We start from the raw sequence: 20,914 nt of genomic DNA on the forward strand, positions 1-20,914 counted from the left end.
CACTTTGGTGTGGAATCCTTGTATCAAATTAAAAAAGTAACGCAGTTTTGATACAGAGACCAGTTTTAAATAACTTTTATTTACTTTAGAGGCAAAAATTCCCTATAGCATCAGCTGACAGTGAAACCTACAACGGTCTCCCAAACCAACGGATCAGCATCAACATTTGATTTTGTTTGAAAAATTTGTACAGATTGATGTGAGCAGAATGAATGGGGTTAAGGCTGGAACCTGGTGTTGTTCTTTCACCCACAGAAAGCAAAGACTGTCCTCTACTAGTAAGCAGACAGGTAGTGGCAGCCTGGCTGGTGCAGTGGTAGGGCAGAGAAAAAACAACAACATCTGGACAAGAAATAAAGACTTGTTTCAATAATGCTTTCAGCTTTGAAAACACCCTTAAAAACCAAGAGGAGGAAAGAAAAAGAAAAACCAATCATACTCACACAAAGAAAAACAAAAACAGGAAAAGCAGAACGGTTGATTACAAAGTGACATCAGGTTTTTGTAAAGTGACATCATTTTGCTCTTTTTTGCTCCAGGGTCAGCAAACAAAACTCGACATCCAACCTCAGGACATTTCATTACTTTCACGAGACAAGTCGGTGCCTGGCCTGCAGCTTTTTGCAAGGTTGGGGTTGGCTTCGGAGCTGGTCTTAGGAAAAGAATGCCAAGCCAGAAGAATTTCTAACCAATTCACAAATACATGTAAAGATCTAGTCCCATGCAGCAGACATTAACCTCATTTAATCGCATCGATATTCACACAACAGCACTGGTCTGCGTATTATGGGAGTAAGAATTAAGTATGGTGCACTGCTAAGAACTGATACTGACATGATAGCAAGGTTAACAAGCTGAGACAGGGGAGGCGAGCTCAACCATAAATATTACAGTGGCGTGAGGTTTAGGCAGAGAGTAGGGAAGGAACCCGGAATGCCCGTACTCCAGTCTTTACCTCCCATCGTCTCTTTTGGCGCGGGCCTGAACCATGTCGCACGGCTGTACCCAGTTGTTGTCGTGCAGTCCAACTCTACAGCCGGGCGTGTCTTTATCTGTGCGCCGACAGCACATCCAGTATGAGCGTCCGTAAGGCAGGTCATGGTGGTAAGGTTTGGGGTGCCAGCGGCAGAGCGAAACGTCCCCCCGCTCGTACTGCCGCTTGCACTGCTTGCAGGGGTCATCGCGGTACAGTGGGTCCTGGTTCCAGCGGGAATCCGTAGCACGCACACCATAGGTCTCGATCAGGGCCTTGAAGTCATGGCAGGTGCACTTAAGGGCTGCTAGAGAGCGGGTGGGTAAGTAGCTGAAGATGTTAACCATGATGTGGTCTGGAAGCATGAGCATGTACTGCCGTGGTTCCAGAAGCCGCTGGATCTGAAAACGTATCTCCAAAAAGTCGTGGGAGACGTGACGGTAGAGACGGCAGAGTGATTTATCAGCACAATCATCCACACTGGCAATCGGACTGTCTGGCCTCTCTACTGCGCCTCCTACCGGCCCATTGTTATTTGCACAATCCAAAGAACACATTCCACTGGAGACCCCGGTACTACTTTCATCTTCAGCAGTTGGGGTCTGTAGAAAGAACAGCTGGCCAGGTGGGGGGTCCTCTGAAACATCAGCTGGTTTAACCCCACTAGGCATTGCAAAGCATACAGTCTCTTCTTGGACATTCTCTGTGCTGTCCTTACCATAGAAGACACACTGATCCACGGCACCGGTGACTACAACCTCAACGTGGAAGCCGGTCACCCGTTCTCGAGCCACAGCCTTCTTTTCTCCTGAACAGTGATCCTGGATCGGGTCAGGAGCTGTGGAAGGAGGCCGCTCGGTGATGTCTTCCCCTAAGGGATCAGACTTTGGTGAGCCAGCCAGGATGGCACTCGGGTCTCGAGATGAAGGACTAACCAGTTGGTAGAGGTCACACGTGATCTTTTCTTTGGCCCTTGCTCCTGCCTGCCCTGCTCCAGCCCCACAACTCATAAACATGCATCTGGAGCGTCCTACGGGCTCAGACTGGGAACGAGGATCCAAACTAGACACCCGAAACGCAATCCTTACTTCCCCTCGACCATGGCTTTGGCCACCACCCCCACTCTCGCTAGCACAATCCCGTTCTTTGCCCGAGCCATGAATCTGAGGCCGGAGTATTGTACTGTCAAGATTCTGCTGCTGAGACTCAAAATGGGCCACAGCCTGAGCAACACGTCGGGATTCCTGTTGCTGCTGATGTTCAAAGTCACTTTTAGAGGCTGGTGCAGACGGAGGAGATTCTGAAAGGAATACGACGGGTGTGGGATCTGAAACCGAATTCTGGAGTACCGTATGCTGCTGGTGGCTAGAAGTTGTCCGTCCTTGAGCCACAATGCCTTGAAGGGCCATAGCTGTGCGCTGCTCAACAAGGGCAACCATCTCAGCTACGGACAGAAGATCGGTCTCGCTCACTCCAATACCGTCATCTGGAGGGTTGGGCTCTGAAGGCAGTTCAGGGGTAACATTCTGAGCTCTTGTAGGAGGGTCATAGGAAGAGCATCGACGACGACGTTTAGCCTTGGTACAATCTGTGCCCCAGTTTCCTTTCACCTTCATGGCACTAGGCCTTGGAATGCCTGCTCCACTACACTGGTGAGCCACAAAGAAGGCGATTTTCTCTTTGGTGTTGCCTGGTTTGATGACATACCACGTATCAAGCAACACCCTGCCATCCTCCATTTGTGATGTAGGAGAGGGTGGTGCAGGGGGTGGAGGAGCCAGGAGAGTGGAAGGTGGGGCAGGAGGAGTGTTCTCAGTGCCTACATCCTCGTTATGCTCTTCATCGACCCCACCGGCCTCTATGGAGGTGCAGCCGGCGGCATCTACTTTACAAAGGGTAGATGTTGTCCCACCGCCAATCGTGCCATTGCTGTATGGCTTGTTCTGCGAGTAGGTGCCGAAGGGACGTGGGCACCACAGTCGTATGTGGGAAAAGGTGTCACGGTTCATTGTGAGCCCATTGAGAGCATATCTGCCACTAGGCAGGGCAGTTACTTTTCACTTCACCGCGCTCTCTCATCGTTCAGGTCTGCAGGATCCACTGAAGTTTTCAATCTGAGGAGAGACAGAGAAAGAGAGAAATAAATAAACAGCATCGCTTATTTTTAGTCTAACACTGTGCTGCCATTTACTCGATGACTACACATAACCTGAATCAGACATGGCATGTTACTGACGAGCACGTTTTTCATGGCATGCATTCAAACTGGCAAACACTCGTCAAGCATGACTACAATGCTCTCAGTGTAGGCAACGCAACAAAAGGAACGTTTTAGAAGTATTTTATTTCCAGCATACATCTGCACTGGCTCCAGAGCACTGCTGGTCAGAGCTTAGGCTCAAAAGCTGCTCGACAGAAAATCTGCATGACCGCCTTAAAAATGATTATGCTCAGCGCTTAATATTCAACTTTTGCTGTCCATCCCACTCGTTTATTACATTTCTACGCTAAATACAACCTCATTTGAAACTGATTGTTGGTGTATTCTTGTTCATGGTTTAGAGCCACTAGATATGGTACTGACCAGGGTCAGGAGTGTTACTGACCATCTAGCTCAATGGCTGCATCGCTGCCATGACTTACACCAAGATATGCTGGAAGAGCAACTCATGCCTGAGGCAGCAGGTTTCTGAGCTTGTCAGAGCACAACAGGCAGTTAATAAATCAACCACAAACCACAATTTTATTGACTCATGCCAGGAAAATGTTCCTCTTTAAGAGATAAACTCACATCTATAGAGGCTTAACAATGTGTTAAAAAAATAACCCGATTTCAAACACTCAGGTTCGAAACTACTATTATTACTATTATTATTATTATTATTGAGCCAATACTGGACAAAATTAGTCAAATTAAAAATGCTTTGCTTAGACAATTTAAAATGAGTGCACAATCATCTTTCTGTGAACAGGAGATGATCAACAAAGGCAGGTCGAGCTGGCTGCTGGCGTCGGGGTCTTTAATCTCTGCTACTGCCTCGGCAAAGGAACAGGGAAGGGGCTCCGTGTTACTGACTGCGGGCTCCATTCCCTTAACTGCCCGGCTCAAGGGGGCAACAGGGCTAATGTACACTTGAGGTAACGATTTTTCAAAAGCCACTGGAGAAAATGCTCGACCAGCACTTTTTCTCGCATGATGGACAAAAACACTGACAAAACGATCCTCGTAAAACACACATGACCCTAAATCGGCGTCCAGTGGCCCCGTGAGTACGAGCCGCGCGGGTAACAGGGCGGCTCAGTTCAGCCAGCCAGGCGTCTGTCGGTGCGAGCGAAGCGCATCTGAGACGAACTTCAGACCGAATGACCCCCAACACGGCGGGCAGGAGCTGCTGCGAACGCGGCCTGGTGACCACCGCCAGCTGGCTCGGCTAGCGGCGTAGTAAACCCGCAAACACTTCCTCGACACTTTTCCCTGCGAAACAGACTTTCTGGAATGTCGGCGTGGAAGAGAAGTTTAGTGACACTGAACTCGAGCGAACAAGAAATCCCTCTGAACGGAAGCTGCGGGTACTAACCCCAACCCGCTAACTAGCCAACCAGCTAACCCGCTAACTAGCCAACCAGCTAACTAGCTAAACAGCTAACCCACCAACCAGCTAACTAGCTAAACAGCTAACCCGCTAACTAGCTAAACAGCTAACCCACCAACCAGCTAACTAGCTAACCCACCAACCAGCTAACTAGCCAAACAGCTAACCCGCTAACTAGCTAAACAGCTAACCCACCAACCAGCTAACTAGCCAAACAGCTAACCCGCTAACTAGCTAAACAGCTAACCCACCAACCCGCTAACTAGCCAAACAGCTAACCCGCTAGTTTTGTCTATGGCCGAGTTAGTGAAGTTGAGCTAAGCTAACTAGCTGCCAGGCGAAGTGCATAAAGCTGAATGCCTCAGTAGCGAAACGAGTTAATCGGCCACAGCGCGGAGAATCGTCAGGCCGGACAGAACAACCGGTGCCCGCGTACTGATCCGAGTGAACGGGCTGGCAGGACAAGCCTCCGGGCCCGAAAAGCTTAGGCTAGCGGGCGCTAGCTGGCTGGCTAACGTTATTTTGCTAGCTGGGGAAGCGAATCGGCGGAACTTTCTCGCCTGGATCGCTTTCATTCCGTCAATCTGACGCAAAGGAACTCACGCTAACGCGTTCCTCCGCCGGTCTGGTCGCAGCGGTCGCGCTGTCAGTCCTTTCAGCGCTCACGATGTCAGCGACCATTCAGCTAACTGGCCAGAGCAAAGGCGCAGGGTACGTTAGCCTAGCTAGCCTAGCACAATGGTTGTCTGCCTCTACGAGGCAGCTCCGGCTCACGGTGGACGAGCATGCAGTGCGGTGAAGCGGCGCTTCCTCTTACCTTCGCCACAACAAGTGAGGCTATTTGGCTTCTCTCCGGTAGCTCTCCCACAACAACAAGGACAAAAAACCCAGTCGCGTCGGATAAAAACGCCTCTAAAACACGCGGACGGGGTCGAACCCGGGGCGGGCAGCCGCGGCTCGGCTACATTAGCCCTGCGACCTGCCAGCTACGAGGCCCGCGACAGTGTCCTGGCGCACTTTGCCATCGCCGCGCACGCCGATCTCCACAGCCGACACGCGCCTCCGCCTCAGTGACAGCGCCAGACTCCGAGCCCGCTGAACCCGCTCCCGAGCGACGGCTTCAACGCGCTTAAACAACACGGGGTTTCCGTAAAACAAGCGGAGCTCGCTGCTCGGTCTTCGGAAAGCTATTGAAGGCCATCTTGTTGACAGGCAGCTGCAAAACGCCAGCAGCCAATAGGCAAAGCGAGTTGATGGCGTGTCCATATATGGTCGCTGAAAACTCCCCTCTCTGCCCCCCTTTCGCAGGAGGAGAGGAGAGGAGAGGAGAGGGGGAGAGAAGAGAGGAGGAGAGAAGATGAGAGAACAGAGGAGGAGAGGGGAGAGAAGATGAGAGAACAGAGGAGGAGAGAGGAGAGAAGATGAGAGAACAGAGGAGGAGAGGGGAGAGAAGATGAGAGAACAGAGGAGGAGAGAGGAGAGAAGATGAGAGAACAGAGGAGGAGAGGGGAGAGAAGATGAGAGAACAGAGGAGGAGGAGAGGAGAGAGGAGGAGAACAGAGGAGGAGAGAAAATGAGAGAACAGAGGAGGAGAGGGGAGAGAGGAGGAGAGAAGATGAGAGAACAGAGGAGGAGAGGAGAGAGGAGAGAAGATGAGAGAACAGAGGAGAGAGGAGGAGGAGAGATGAGAGAACAGAGGAGGAGCAGAGAGGAGAGAACAGAGGAGGAGAGAGGAGGAGAGAAGATGAGAGAACAGAGGAGGAGGAGAAGAGAGGAGAGAAGATGAGAAAACAGAGGAGGAGGAGAAGAGAGGAGGAGAGAAGATGAGAGAACAGAGGAGGAGGAGAAGAGAGGAGGAGAGAAGATGAGAGAACAGAGGAGGAGGAGAGAGGAGAGAACAGAGGAGGAGAGAAGATGAGAGAACAGAGGAGGAGGAGAGAGGAGAGAACAGAGGAGGAGAGAAGATGAGAGAACAGAGGAGGAGGAGAGAGGAGAGAACAGAGGAGGAGGAGAAGAGAGGAGAGAAGATGAGAAAACAGAGGAGGAGAAGAGAGGAGGAGAGAAGATGAGAGAACAGAGGAGGAGGAGAAGAGAGGAGGAGAGAAGATGAGAGAACAGAGGAGAGAGGAGAGGAGGAGGAGAGATGTGCTGCCTCTTGTTCTTCCAGTGCTGTATTTTTGCCACACAGTGGGACTGAATAGGGCTTGGCAGATTAAAGCCTCCAAAGAGCCCATGAAGGAGGTGCGGGATGCTGTTTAGCATCCTCACTGTGTCCGTGAGGGCGCAAAGCCTTCTGAATAAACACCTGAGAAACGTAGAGATGACCACTCCAGCTGTGCAGTTCCAGAGGAAAGACATGGATCATTTAAAGGGGAATTCCATCCATTTTAGTCCATGATATGTAAACAGCGCCATTCAGGGTGGTTTGGTGTGAAATGGTTCGCTGTAGAAAAACCTACAGACTCTGAGTTCTTTACAGTGGTGGTGATGGGAACCAGGCGTCACAGCGTCTACAACACAACCACAGCCACTTCATTTACTGTCCAGAACACGCGCCTCCTGAGTTTATAACACTCATAAATCTGACCGAATCAGTTTTCTTTAGGGACTGTTTTGCTTTACGATGCCCTGCATGCGCATGTATGGATTAAAATAAATGTAAATAAATGCCATAAACAAAATCCTAAAGCAGTCTCAGACGTCCGGCAGCGAATATCTAAACACTGGATGAAATAACGCCGTGCGGCAGATTTCAGACGCACTCAACTCTGAATATCTGCTTCCTAATTTCATTAAAGCGGAGCTTTTCACCCCAAACCACTCGGAATGGCTTTTAATAGCTTAATGACTTAATTATGTACATTTTCATGACCAGTCAGTGTTTCCCTTTATATAACAAAGACTCTCAAGTGCTCTCAGTCATTTTCTGCTTATATGTGGATGAAGAACATGTGGCTTAACTCACAGTGAGTTTATTGATTCAACGGTACAGCCAGTGTTACCTGCTAACAGCTGGCAGGCAAGCTGGCCCATCGGGCACTGTGGACATATATTTTAATAGTCGCTAACAAAGAAAAAGTAAAGGTGATTAAATATGCCAGTTCACCGTCAGCTGGAAGCTCCTGATCGTGATGGCTTTGCTCGCAGTCATAGCCAAGAAGCTTTCCTTGCTAAACGTATAAGATCCTGTAACAGTGATAAACAGTTATAATATAATCCACTGACTTTTCACATGGGCACGCTTTAACGAGATCCAAACACGTCATCATTAACACAGCCCCTACAGTAAAGTACCCTTTACTGTAACCATCCACTAGAAGCACCGGGTGGAGGTGAACACAGGGTACCACAGGCCTACGTCAGATGCTGCAGCAGAAAAGACTTTCATCCTGGAGGCATTTGTGTTTCTGAGATCCATCCCGGGGCTCGTGCCGGGGGCTTCCCAGGCGAGCTACATTCACTGTTTCTCATGCAGCGAGTATTACTGCCAACTTACGTGGCCATCTGTAGCCCAGTGGTTTGGCCAGTGCTGGAGAGCTGCCTGTAAAACATGCTGTGTCCTGAATAATGTGTGATTATAAGCGTGTGCTTTATAAATACGGGGGTTTGAGGCTCCGGTACCTGCAGTACCTGCGTTTTAACTGCATTAGTATTAATATACTCCTATTAATATACTAACGCGGTTAATATTTTCCACCCAAATGATCCTCACTCTTACTCGAGGTTGGATGTTGGGCTGTATCCACGTCTGGTGATGTCCACCACAACAAATCCGAGCGCGCTCACGTCATAGGAGAGCATGGCTCAATCCCAAACGGCACCCTATTCCCTGCCTAGTGCACTACACGGGGAACGACACGCTCACTCCTGCACGCAAGCTGAGCACAATCGGTCTAACAAACAGCCGCGTGGGATTCAGTCGAACAGAGCGCGACTTCACAAACAGAGCTAGAAATCCAGATGTTCACAGCTCGCTCAGCGCACTATGTAGGGAGCTGGTGGCTATTCGAGATTCAGCCTAAGTCACTTCTGTGTTTGGTTAGGATTGGGCGTTCACACGTAAAGCCCGCCCTAATCTGGTATTTCTGCATATGATTGGCCGAAGGACACGTCCATCCGCTCAGTGGTTCCGGGTCCGGTAGCGGTTATAAAATCGTGTGGTGGAGCGTTAGAAGGACACCAGCTAACATCAGTCTCCGCTGAGGCCAGTTCGAGCGGTGGTAAGCTGACCTCCGGCGTGTCCAGTCATTTCCACTGCTGTTCTCGCCTCAGTCTGACAGGGACTGTTTGTCTCCGCGGCGCTGCTGTAAGGTTGTAGCTCCCTGCTGACCCCGTGGACCCCGTGGACCCGTGAGAGCTCATCCCTTCCAGGATGAGCCCAGAAAATAGATACAAGATTCAGAATTTACTGTCAGAATTGCATATTTCATATTTCAGACATGGAGCTTCAGCAGCAACATAGGTGTTTATATAGATCGGTACAGAGCCCTGCAGGTGACATCCCGCATTAACAAAAATAACGCGTGGCCACAACTTGGTAAGGCGTGGGAATAAGCTCAGTAAGTTGCAGCAACGACTTGGCAAGGTGAGGGAACGAAATCAGCTTTATTAAGACTTAATTATCTCAGTCCCACACCTTTACTAAGTTGTGGCCACTCATTAGGATCTTGTTTCCACACCTTACTAAGTCGTGGCCACGCATTATTTTTAGTTATGAGGGATGTCACCGTCCTGCATATGAGCCCCGAAGATCAGAGCAGTTAAGTTGTCTTTATTTTGAGCTCTGTTGGCGTGTTTGGTTATTAATGAAGATCGTAAGACATTAGAACGTGTTCTGCAGTGGTTCTGCGATTTACGTGGCATGTCTGACCATATTTTGGGGCTCTTGTGAGGTTTGATGAATTGGAGCAGACTAAACGCCTGACAGTAACTTCCCTGTTATCAGAAACCTGTTTTGTAATGTAGTTTATCGTGATGATGGTAAACCTGCCGTATCGGCCGCCCTGAGCGCTGCTTTTTGGGACTTGTTTTGATTTGTGTAAACGAGGGTTCTGGGGATTCTGACTCCGTCCGTTTCATTGAGCGCTTGACGGCACCTGAACCTGAACTCCAAGTTCCTCATCACAGCTTAAAGCTGCCCTTACCTCCTTGGCCCTTGTATCTGTAGACGTCTCGGGCTCTTTAATCCTGCACGGGTTGCTTCCTGTGTGTCTTTGCCAGCTCTGACGCTGTAATACGTTCATTTGCTTTGGTGTTTGGAGGATAAAGTCTAAGTTGGTGTTGATAATGTTGTTCTTGATCTATTATCTGACAGTCTACATCTTTTTCATTTACAGTGATGCTGTCAGAGGTGCTACAAGTACTGAGGGGTGCTGGCAAGGTGGGCGCTGCCTTCGCCACCACCCAGGGCGAGCAGATGCGACTGATGGCCTGTAATTCAACACTGGGCGCAGGGGTCAAGGCCGCCCAGGAGGTGGTGGAGAGCCTAGTGGGCACTGTGATGGCAGGAAATGAGGTAGCCTGTTTGGTGGATAATTAATAAGGCTCAAAACCTAATTAGTAAATTGTGCCAACGCACAGCTATAGAACAGTCCAACATCAGTCACTGCAGGTTATGATCAAAATCTATATTAGATGCGGTCAATATGGATAGTTGGTGTATTGTTTTCAGTTTAATACAGGTCAAGCAGGATTTACTAATCATTGCTTTGTTTTTAATTTGGGTTTATGGGTTTACGTTGTTGTTCTGCCAGACCCCAAAATCTGAAGAGTTCCCTGACATTGAGGGATGGGACCAGATGGAGCAGGACGAGGCTGCAAAATGGGCTGTGGGCTCGGAGATACCACCTGACATAAACGGTGAGGGTGCCACAGATATGGCAGGAACACCCAAAGGAACCGTGGGTGGCGCCGGCTGGCCTGGACAAACGGCTCGTTTCTTGCACATTTCGACGCCCCTTCATCATGCAAGGTTCCTTCATGACACCGTAGTGGCCAGACTGACTCCAGAAGATATCAGAAAGGCCAGGGAGGCCAAACAGAGCATTGCAAGGCCTGTTCGACAGAAGGTAGGGAACGTTACGTGCCTTCATATTTAGAATTTGGTTGATTTGTCTGATGTTTATAAAGTCACAGCATGCCTAGTTACTGGGGCTCGTATGTTTTGAATGCGTGTATATGTGGAGCTGCATGGCTTCACTGCACATTACACCTTTTAAGGCAAGACTCTACAGCTAGAAATGATTATATTAGTCTCATCAGTTGTTTTTTCAGATTTTTGGATAAATTACATTTATAATATGTCTTTTCTTAAACTAACAGGAATATGTTTCCGTGTGACTTGTCAGTTTGTGTCCACTTGCATTTAACTGTATTTTTCAAAAGTTAGCAACTCTACTGGAGACGTCATTGAAAAGCTCCTTTCTTGGTGAAAGTTAATAGAATTGAAATACAGAAGATCTCACGGGGAACATGGTTTGAAGCCCGTTCTTAAAATCATTTTTCTGAAAAGCAGCTTTTCTTTAAATTCAGGACCAGAAATTTTGCATGAAATTCTACATATTTATTCGTAACCCTATTGTGAAGGAAGTCACAGACGGGTTTTTGAAAAACTGCCAATAGCAGGATTTCTGGTATTTCTATACTACAAAAGAATCTGAAAAATGTGCCTTGTGTTTCTTGATAAAACCATAAAACAGCGAGAAAGCCTTCCTCCTGAGTGTTTTAACAGTGAAATAAACGTGTAATTCTAAATTTAAAAATACAGTTGCATACCTAAAATTTTTATTTTAGACAAAAGTACATACTTGTAAGAATACCAATAATCAGCTGGCAAAGATTAATTGTGACAAATTACACTTTCCGTTTGAGGTGGTGTCTCGGCCTAAATTCCTTTTGCAGCTTTCTCACCAAAGATCTAGTCACCCATGTATTAAGGTGGGAAATATGAGCTCCTGTCCTTGAGCAAGAAGAGAGGTCTCAAAAAGCTCCAAACCTTGTGTGTTTTTCTCTAGAGGACGTTGAAAGATCATGAAATAAGTAGTGTAGTGAATGTGATGATGAAGAGAGACTGTGTTCTGTGCTCCTCTGAGTCTGCGGTGAGAAGGAATGTAACAGCAGAGGCTTCTGCTTTGTTTCCAGCTGAGTGAACGAGCCAGAGAACGGAGGGTGCCAGCCACACAGATGAGTCGACTTGTCAGTTTTGGGGGTGAGTGATGTTCATTAACGCTCTCGGATCATCAGGTTACATGAAGATGGTCTTGATTGCAGCCGTTTGTTCTGCAGCGATTTCTGAGTGTGAACCCTGTTAACTAGTTAATCTGTTATGCTTGATTTACCGAAGCAAAGCTTAAGCGAAAGACTCCGAAGACGGTTAAAGATCATGTTTAAGTGCATCCTTCAGTTCAACTTGACATTGTCTGCTTGTAATCAATAAATGACCCACAAAACATTGAAGTAAAAGAAATGGCAGTGTTATTTTATTGGTTTAGGTCAGTGGAACTGTCGACAGTTTTAGAGAGTAATATGCAGCAGTTTTTAGACCTGTTTGTGTTGGACACCTGAGAGGTGATGTAACTCTGATGGATTAACAGCTGTTTCCCATTGATGGATTAACTGTGGTCTTGGATTGAACTGCAGTGATGGAGGTGATTTGTAGTCCGTGAGTCTGGAGTCGTTTGGACTCAGCCTTGTCTCTGTCTCTGGGTCGGTGGCCTCCGCACACGTTTAAAGATCTGTTCACTGCCTGTTGAGGATGTGTTTGATCGTTTTAATGGTGCAGCTAAACCTTCTAGGTTGGATTTAGAAAGTTAGAAGAAAGAACTGATTTTCTTTTATTTACATTTTGTTTGGCTCAAGCCAACTAATGAAAATGGATCTGGCTCATATCTTGCTTGTTGCAGTCCAGTGTGGTTGAATAATTGTGGCAGTCTGTGTTTCCATTTTATAATAAAGTATGTTGTTTGTTTATTCCGTCGGCTTTTAGTGGTGATTCTGATTACATTTTGAAGATGAAGGGATGGAGAATAACCTCATCGTTTACTTTCAGAACATATAAGGCTATAACGATAGTGGTTAACAATACATTTATTACTACTAAATGTCATATTTTACTGAATATATTATTATTTATATTATATAGTATTAATCTAGTATTTTTATTAATACATATATAAGTAATGATAATTCATGTACAAAGAACTTCAAATGAAAGTCCGTTTCATAATTTCAGTCGATGCCGTTGCCGATAGTGACGTGTCATCTCAATCTGCAGCTGATACTGTCTGATACTGTCCTGTCGATTGACGGAACACAAACCTAATAGTTATTAGTCTCTGTGTTTCAAAAGCTTTTCTATGACTGTAATATCGCTGATCATGGACTCTGTTGCAGGTTTGGCTGTTGGTCTTGGTCTGGGTGCTCTTGCTGAAGTAGTGAAGCAGTCTTTTGGGGGCAAACGTTCAGGTAGACCTACAACCTTAAGAAGCCACAACCTTCATCTTATGTAATTTAAAGAATGGAATGTCCAAAAGTTTGCTTTCTTAGTTTAAGGAACTTTTGAGACCAAACATGTCTTGGCGTTTGGGCCCAGCTGGGGGGGTGGGGTTGTGTGAATTGTGTGAATCCTGCCTCTTTTCATGTCGTTGTGTATTTACATGACTTAGAATTTAAAATCTCTCAGATGCAGGAGCTGTGCTAGACTCTCCGCTCTTATCAGAGGCCAACGCCGAGAGGATTGTTGACACATTATGTAAGGTGCGAGGAGCAGCGCTCAAGCTCGGACAGATGCTTAGCATTCAAGGTACAGTTTGAGAAACGTTGTGTACAGCCTTTCCTAAACACTTTGAAGGAAGCCTTCGTTTTAGCTGCATTATGTAAGATTTTGTTGTCGAAATTAAAAGGAGTAGCGTTATTAGGAGTCACACTGAAAAACTAAAAGAAGACATGATGTCTGTGCGCTGCTGCAAGTCGGCCTGTAAAGCCTGAAATTTGTGTGCTTTGCATGCAATTACAGATTTCCACCAGAGAGGTCGCCAAAACCCCAAAACATACATAGTGCAGCTTCAAACATTTATTCAAATCTTGGAAGCAGAACTTTCCTCAATATGCCTTTTTTATAATTTGACCTTGTTTCCAAAGATCTATCTACTAATTCGTATTGCTAATCAATAAGAGTATTTTAATACGCACTTTTGCAGAATATGCAGAATACCTAATTTTGTGGCTGATAATTACTCTTCTTCCTCATGTCGTTTTTAGACAACAGCTTCATCAACCCGCAGCTCCAGAAGATATTTGAGAGGGTTCGACAAAGCGCTGACTTTATGCCAGCTTGGCAAATGAATGTAAGTTCCTTTCTTTCCCTTTACTGCCCACTTTGCCTCTCCGTTGTTCACAGATGTTGTAAGAGCCTTTAAGATGTACTGAAGGTTAAAGTGTGGCACATGGTTTGATGAGTTTGGGGGGGCAACTGAATTAAGGTCCCTGTCAGCCATTGTAAAGTTGATTTGCATGAGTTCAGAACAACTGAAACAGTTAGTAGATGATGCTTTAGGACTTGCTGTACCGTTCTGTGCTCTGTACAGGTAAGCGCTGATTTACTGAGACAGATGTCGCTTTGAGGTTCACTTGCTTTTCTTATACCAACTGATATGTTGGTGATTATTTTCTTATTAACAGAAAGTTCTGGATGAAGAACTGGGCATTAGCTGGCGGGGAAAGCTCTTATCGTTTCAGGACAAGCCTTTTGCAGCTGCCTCTATTGGGCAAGTGCACCATGCGGTCTTACCAGACGGAAGGGAAGTGGCTATGAAGATACAGGTAAAGTAGGGCTGCACAGTGGACTGATTAAGTGCCGTTATCACGATATGTGTTGATGAGAGAAACCCGTTGTTAAGGGCTACAGTAACAGGTTGGATCGAATTACCTCACTCATTCACACTTTGCAGGTTACAAATTCTCCACAAAAGGGTGCCTTTATCAGTCAAATGTGTTGGATGGTTTGTGAGATCAGTGCTAATTATCGGTGGCTTTGTGTTCTTCTAGTGAATTGTGGCTTTGTAATTTTGTGTTTTTTGCTATTTGTTTAAAGGAGAGTTTAATTAGAGTTCTGTGTACAAAGCTAATAATAATAATAATAATAATAATAATAATAATAATAATAATAATAATACAAAAGTCTGTACTTGTGGCATATCCTGTCAGAAGAACACTCTTAATAATAATAATAATAATTAATAATTATTGACTTTTTGAATGCTCATCTGCAGCTTTAGTGAACAGGACATGTTGATGTGAACTGCTGTGTTTTAGAGAAACGTACGGAGTCTGAATTGTTCACAGTGGTGGTGAGAGGAACCAGACGTCTGAGGCATTTAGTGCCTCTAAAAGCTCCTTATGAATGAATATTTTACCTGATGCCTGAAATGTTTGATTATTTTATGATTGTGCTGCGATCGGGTTTTGTAGTTTAATACTTTGATAAATACATCTGAGGGATACATGCAGGTCATTGTTAGGCAAAATAATGTAAATGTTTTATTTATTTATTTATAATTTTACCATCATTGACATTGCATACTCAGAAGATACATGGGATTACATAAGATTAAAGCTGCCGCAAACTTTATTAGGAGGTACGGTAACTAACCAGCTTGCATACCTTCTGTGTTACAGTATCCTGGAGTGGCTGAAAGCATCAAAAGTGACATTAACAACTTGATGTCCGTGCTGAAGCTGAGCGTTGTGCTTCCTGACGGTGAGGGACGTGAAAAGTTTCTGATGTTTAAGAAGTGCGCTCCAGCATGACCAGCGTTGCAGGAGCATTCGTGATTATGCCTTGTGCAGAAATCTCAGCTGTGCGTTGAGAAGGATGTTTGTGAAATAAGTTGCTGTTTTGTGCCAGGATTATTTGCTGATAGCAGCCTAGAAGTTCTTCAGAGGGAACTCACCTGGGAGTGTGACTACAGAAGGGAAGCCGCGTGCGCCAAACACTTCAGGTACATCCAGTGGTCGTCTGAGAGTTTTTAAAGTAATGGTTTGGCCAAAATCACGTTTCACTATTTTACTTGACCTCAGACGTAGTTCATCACCAAAGACATGTTTGTATCTGCAAGACTGACTGCATCACCATAGAGAGAAGAATCAGTCAGCATCATCATCATCATCAGTCACACGAAAAACCCTGCCTGTTATTGGAGGAAACCTTGATATCAGTGTAATGCAATTACATTCTTGACCGTGTTTTTTTTCCCCTATAATAAATACTTTCAGTGTATTTATGTATTTTTATTTATTTATTTATTTGCTCAGCTTCTCCTCTTAAGCATAGCTTGAGTAGGTAAACCTGGATTTACAGAGAAAACTCTGAGCTGCCGTTGTAAAATGAGTTAACTGCAGCTGCATTAGGTTTAATGATGCTTAGTCAGGATTCCTGTTTGAGTGCTTCTGACACTTGAGCCTTCAGCTCTGATTGTTCCTCCCTTAAAAGAGCTTAGTAATGCTGATCAAAACCACTGGCTTTGATTTATTAACTAATATTAGAAGCAGTTTGTTTCGAAGCCCATGTACGAGAGAACGTTCAGTGCTGGAGCACCTTCACAGCACCTCATTAGCTGTCACTGTAACGTAGTACTGACCGGGATGTTTCCTGAAGGGTAGAAGGTGACGTGTTACATCACTCTGTGTTTCTGACGGCTGATGAATTTGATGAATCACATCAGTGAATGGATCATTTTTAAGAGCTTGTTGAGTCACTGACCAAGTCACTTGTAGGTTGGAGGCTCTTGACTGATCTGATGCTTGACTCCTGCAGGGCTCTGCTGGAGGGAGACCCCATGTTTAAAGTGCCTAAGGTCATTGATGAGCTTACCACCACTCGAGTGATCACCATGGAGCTAGTTAACGGAGTCCCACTGGACAGCTGTGTGGATTTGGATCAGGAGACCAGGAATAAAGTGAGTGATTAAACGTTTGTGAAGGATCTGCCACTAAAGAGGGACTGATCTGAATGGGAGTAGATGCGAGCCGCCACCGTCCCAGCTCGGTCACATGATGTGACGAGAGAGACGCAGCTAGCCGGGGGACTAAACTAAGAAAAACTGCCTAAAACCCCCCAGAAAAGAAGGTTAAGCCGGATTTGCTGCCATGCAGCTTTAACGTTTGCAAATAAGGAAGCAGAAACGGGCAGATTAAAATGAAGTTTGTTGACTGTGTCAATCAACCAGCGTCCAAATGTAGATCCTCTGAATGACTTGGTGGAACCAGCTGTAGTTTGAGTTTGACTGTTTTTACATTCCTTCTTACAGATAAGCTTCAGTATCTTGCAGTTGTGTCTGAGGGAACTCTTTGAGTTTCGCTTCATGCAAACGGACCCCAACTGGTCCAACTTCTTCTACAATGCTGAGGAGAACACGGTGAGGTCATCTCCAAACTGAAACATCACATTTTATTTGTTTGTTTGTCAAATTTATTGATGCAGCGCACTTTTAAATTTCTATGGAGTTATTCAGAACTTTGCTTTTGAGTATGAGAAACCAGTTTTTGGTCCTAAAGCACAGAAAGTACTGACTCACTGGTGTGGCCCATATTAATGGGCTGTTTCAGTGTTGATTTGCTTTAAGAAACTTCAGACTCACTTTTTCTATTTTCTCTTCAACAGATACACCTGTTAGACTTTGGAGCTTGCCGAGAATATCCAGAGGCCTTCACAGATGACTATATTGAGGTACAGCAGATTGACAGCTGCTGAGATTCTCACACGTTGGCAGTAGAATATGTTTTAAAGCTTTTATGTTAAATATTTTATTAATTTTTATGAGTAATTAATTTTCTTTTGATTCTAAGAATTGTCTGTAAAAGACATTCAGTCTCGTGGTTTATGTGCTCTTGCCTTGTGTTCATTGGTCTTATGCTGACTGAAATTCTGTGTGCTACATGTTGGTGAATCCACTAGGTGGTGCATGCAGCCTCAGTTGGGGATCGAGCCACAGTTTTGCAGAAGTCCAAGGACCTGAAGTTCCTCACAGGCTTTGAGACCAAGGTATGGATCTTGTTACCCGTCTATCCCCTCTATAGATTCCTGCCACGTTGTTGTTGTGGGTCAGTTTTTCATGGTACCCAACACATGACATTTGTGCCCTACTATGTCAACCTTTGTTTAAACAAAACAAAAAAAAAAACAGTTTAAAATGGATTTTATTTCAATTTTAAATATATTTTATTTATATTTTAATATATTAAGCTTTTCTGAATTTGCAAAAAAGTGGTGGAAAGAAAGGTCAGTTGAATGTCAACGTCTGTGACCATATTAAGATATAATTATAATATTGCCAAACTGCATTTAAATCTTTTCTCATATTTCAGTCTTGCATATTTTATTGATTCTAAAAGTGAGAAGAAGTAAACAAAACCTGTGCAGCAAGTTATTTTACAAAGAAAAGTTAGTTTATATTTGAGTAATAAACAAAAATGTAGCAATAAATGAATTTCTGATGATAATTTTAGCACAGCGCGTTTTCCTAGGTTGACCGTTTAAACAACAGTAGCTGCTTGTGTGCAGTGTTGTGTGCATTTCCAAAAAGGGTGGGACGGCGTGAAAAATTTACATAAAAACAAAATGCAATGATGTGCAAATCATTTAAATCCTATATTTCATTGAAAATGCTTCAAATACAACATATCAAATGTTGAAACTGAGAAATTTTTACTGTTATTGTAAAAATATTTTGAATTTGATGCCAGCAACACATTCCAAAAAACTTGGGACGGTGCCAACAAAAGGCTGCTAAAGTTGTGTAATGCCAAAAAAAATACCTGGTGGTTAATTGGGAACAGGTCAATACCAGGCCATCCTAGAGAGACTTGAGTGGGCAAATAGAGCAGCAACTCAAGAAGAACATTCCTCACCATAAAACAGCAAAGAGCTTCTGCTTTCCATCGTCTACAGTACATAATAACATTAAAGACTCAGAGAATCTGGAGAAATCTCTGTCTGTGAGGGACGAGGCTGAACACCAGTATCTGCTGGCCGTGATCTTTGGGCCCTCAGGCAGCACTGCATTAAAAACAGACATGATTCTGTAGTGGAAATCACTGCATGGGCTCAGAAACACTTCTGAAAACCACTGTCTGTGAACACAGTTCATCACTGCATCCACAAACGCTGTTAAACTCTAAAACACAAAGAAGAACCCAAATATAAACAGGATCCAGAAACGCTGCCACCTTCTCTGGGCCAGAGCTCATTAAAATGGACTGAGGGGAAGTGGAAAAGTGTCCGGCGGTCCGACGAATCAACATCTGAAATTCTTTAGGGAATCATGGACGCTGTGTCCTCCGGGCTGAAGACCACTCAGCTGGTTATCAGTGCTCAGTTCTAAAGCCAGTATTCATGATGGTTTAGGGGGCATTAGAGCTCATGGCCTGGGTGATTATTAAAGCTCCATTAAAGCTGAATGATATAAATACATGCCTTGGTAACATCTGCTGCCGTCTGGATGACGTCTGGTTAGTTAAGGCTTTGATTATTTCGCAAGACGATGTCAAACCACATTCTGCATGTATTACAGCAGCTTTGCTCTGTATTAATAGTGCAGGGGTGCAGTCCGACTTCCTGCTCTAAAGTAAGGCTCTGCATATGGACTAAAGCTTAGAACATGGACAAAACTTTGTGTTTTGGTAGTGACATGAAAATGTGGGGCACCATTTTTTTAATGTAAAAAATATGTATAATACATGTTTGTCTTCCAAGTTCAGGATTTTTAAAAATAAAAATGTAAGTATTATTTTCATAAGTCAAAATGGGGGGTTTAGGATTTGGGACAGACCAAAAGAAAGGACCATGTAAATTATTACTTTGTATGTTGTCAGATTATTACTCTTTCAGTTAATACATTAGGTTTAAGACTAAGTGACCCATATTAGACCCACAGCGGGGAAATTCACCTCCTTTAACCCAGCCATGAAGTGAAACACCACATACACACTAGTGAACACACACACACACACACACACACACACACACTTGCCCGGAGCGGTGGCCAGCCCTATCCGCAGCGCCCGGGGAGCAGTTGGGGGTTAGGTGTCTTGCTCAAGGACACCTCAGTCATGTGCTGTCGGCTCTGGGGATCGAACCGGCGACCTTCTGGTCACGAGGCTGGATCCCTGACCTCCAGCCCACGACTGCCCTTAAATAGAACGTAACCTAATCCTTACAATTCTCCAGGCTCTGAATTGTTTTATTTATATATATATATACATTTTTTTATATTTTTTTATTTTTTATTTAATGGGATCTCTCGTGTTCCCGTGGTTTTCTCTCTAGGCCTTTGAGGACGCCCATGTTGAAGCCGTGATGATCCTGGGGGAAGCCTTTGCCTCTGATGTCTTTGACTTTGGCACCCAGAGCACCACACGTCGTATCCACAGCCTGATTCCAGTCATGCTCCGGCACCGGCTCACGCCCCCCCCAGAGGAGACCTATTCTTTGCATCGTAAAATGGCTGGCTCCTTCCTCATCTGCTCCAAGCTGCGGGCACGCATTCCCTGTAGAGCCATGTTCCTTGACATCTATAACGCCTACTGCCACAGACGCCAAGAGCAGGCGGGTCAGGCATAGCCTGAGTGAACTCGGAACACCACGCGGCTTGGGTTCACACGTAGGTGGACTTGGACGGGCTGTCTCCTAAATACTGATGCAGTAATGAAGTTCAGTGTCTTTTGCGACTGAACGTCATGACCAAGGCGTTTAAATAAAGAGAGCATATTTATGTGAATCATTTGAGTGCCTGTTTGGGTTTTTGAGATATGAACTAAGGGAAATGGATTCATGTCTTTATACATTGCCTGAAATGATGACATCGGAATATGAAACTGATCCAGGTCATATTGGAACACCGGTTCGGGAACGGGAACTTGTCTGTGGGATGTCTAGGGGGCTAAAAACATATATGATCTGAACGTCTCGACTTCCACTAGGAAAGTCTTTATGTGGTTTTTATATTAGCTGTTTTAAAGCACGTAGGAAAGAGAAATAAATATTCAAGTAGAAAATTCGCATCGCTTTTCTTTAACCTTTAAACTTTGGTTAAACTCTGCAGGTATAGTTGAAGACTCCTGCACATGGAAGGAGTTTATGTGATAATCGTGTGGTCAAACCTGCGCAGATCTAAAACCACGCAGTGCATGTCACTGCAGGTATGAACATATAAGGAGACTCTCATTGTGTAATTTGCTGTAAAGCAATGGGGGTGAACTTTGTACCAGCAGGTAACTGTTGAAACTTGGCACACGTTAATCAGGTACATTATTCAGTCACCTGATGTACTTGATGTAATGTAGAACCCTTAAT

At 45.0% G+C, this 20,914-nt stretch overlaps 2 protein-coding genes across 2 annotated transcripts; one reads left to right on the top strand and one right to left on the bottom strand.

The window, feature by feature from the left end:
* Positions 1 to 59: 59 nt before the first annotated feature.
* fbxo46 (F-box protein 46) lies at positions 60 to 5,798 on the bottom strand. The gene is made up of 2 exons (XM_017723117.2): positions 5,384 to 5,798; positions 60 to 3,087 (listed from the first exon to the last, which is right to left on the bottom strand). Exon 2 carries the CDS (start codon positions 2,980 to 2,982, stop codon positions 952 to 954), a length of 2,031 nt encoding a protein of 676 aa, XP_017578606.1. The 5' UTR covers positions 2,983 to 3,087; positions 5,384 to 5,798; the 3' UTR covers positions 60 to 951.
* A 2,849-nt stretch (positions 5,799 to 8,647) lies between these two features.
* On the top strand, positions 8,648 to 20,342 carry coq8b (coenzyme Q8B). Its single transcript, XM_017723120.2, has 15 exons — positions 8,648 to 8,786; positions 9,903 to 10,081; positions 10,320 to 10,634; positions 11,707 to 11,773; positions 12,958 to 13,029; positions 13,247 to 13,366; positions 13,825 to 13,910; positions 14,245 to 14,385; positions 15,241 to 15,322; positions 15,470 to 15,563; positions 16,379 to 16,520; positions 16,872 to 16,979; positions 17,225 to 17,290; positions 17,519 to 17,605; positions 19,889 to 20,342. Exons 2-15 carry the CDS (start codon positions 9,905 to 9,907, stop codon positions 20,180 to 20,182), a joined length of 1,851 nt encoding a protein of 616 aa, XP_017578609.1. The 5' UTR covers positions 8,648 to 8,786; positions 9,903 to 9,904; the 3' UTR covers positions 20,183 to 20,342.
* Positions 20,343 to 20,914: the final 572 nt, after the last annotated feature.

Source organism: Pygocentrus nattereri, chromosome 17 (genome assembly GCF_015220715.1).
Source record: "Pygocentrus nattereri isolate fPygNat1 chromosome 17, fPygNat1.pri, whole genome shotgun sequence".
Classification (NCBI taxonomy): domain Eukaryota; kingdom Metazoa; phylum Chordata; class Actinopteri; order Characiformes; family Serrasalmidae; genus Pygocentrus; species Pygocentrus nattereri.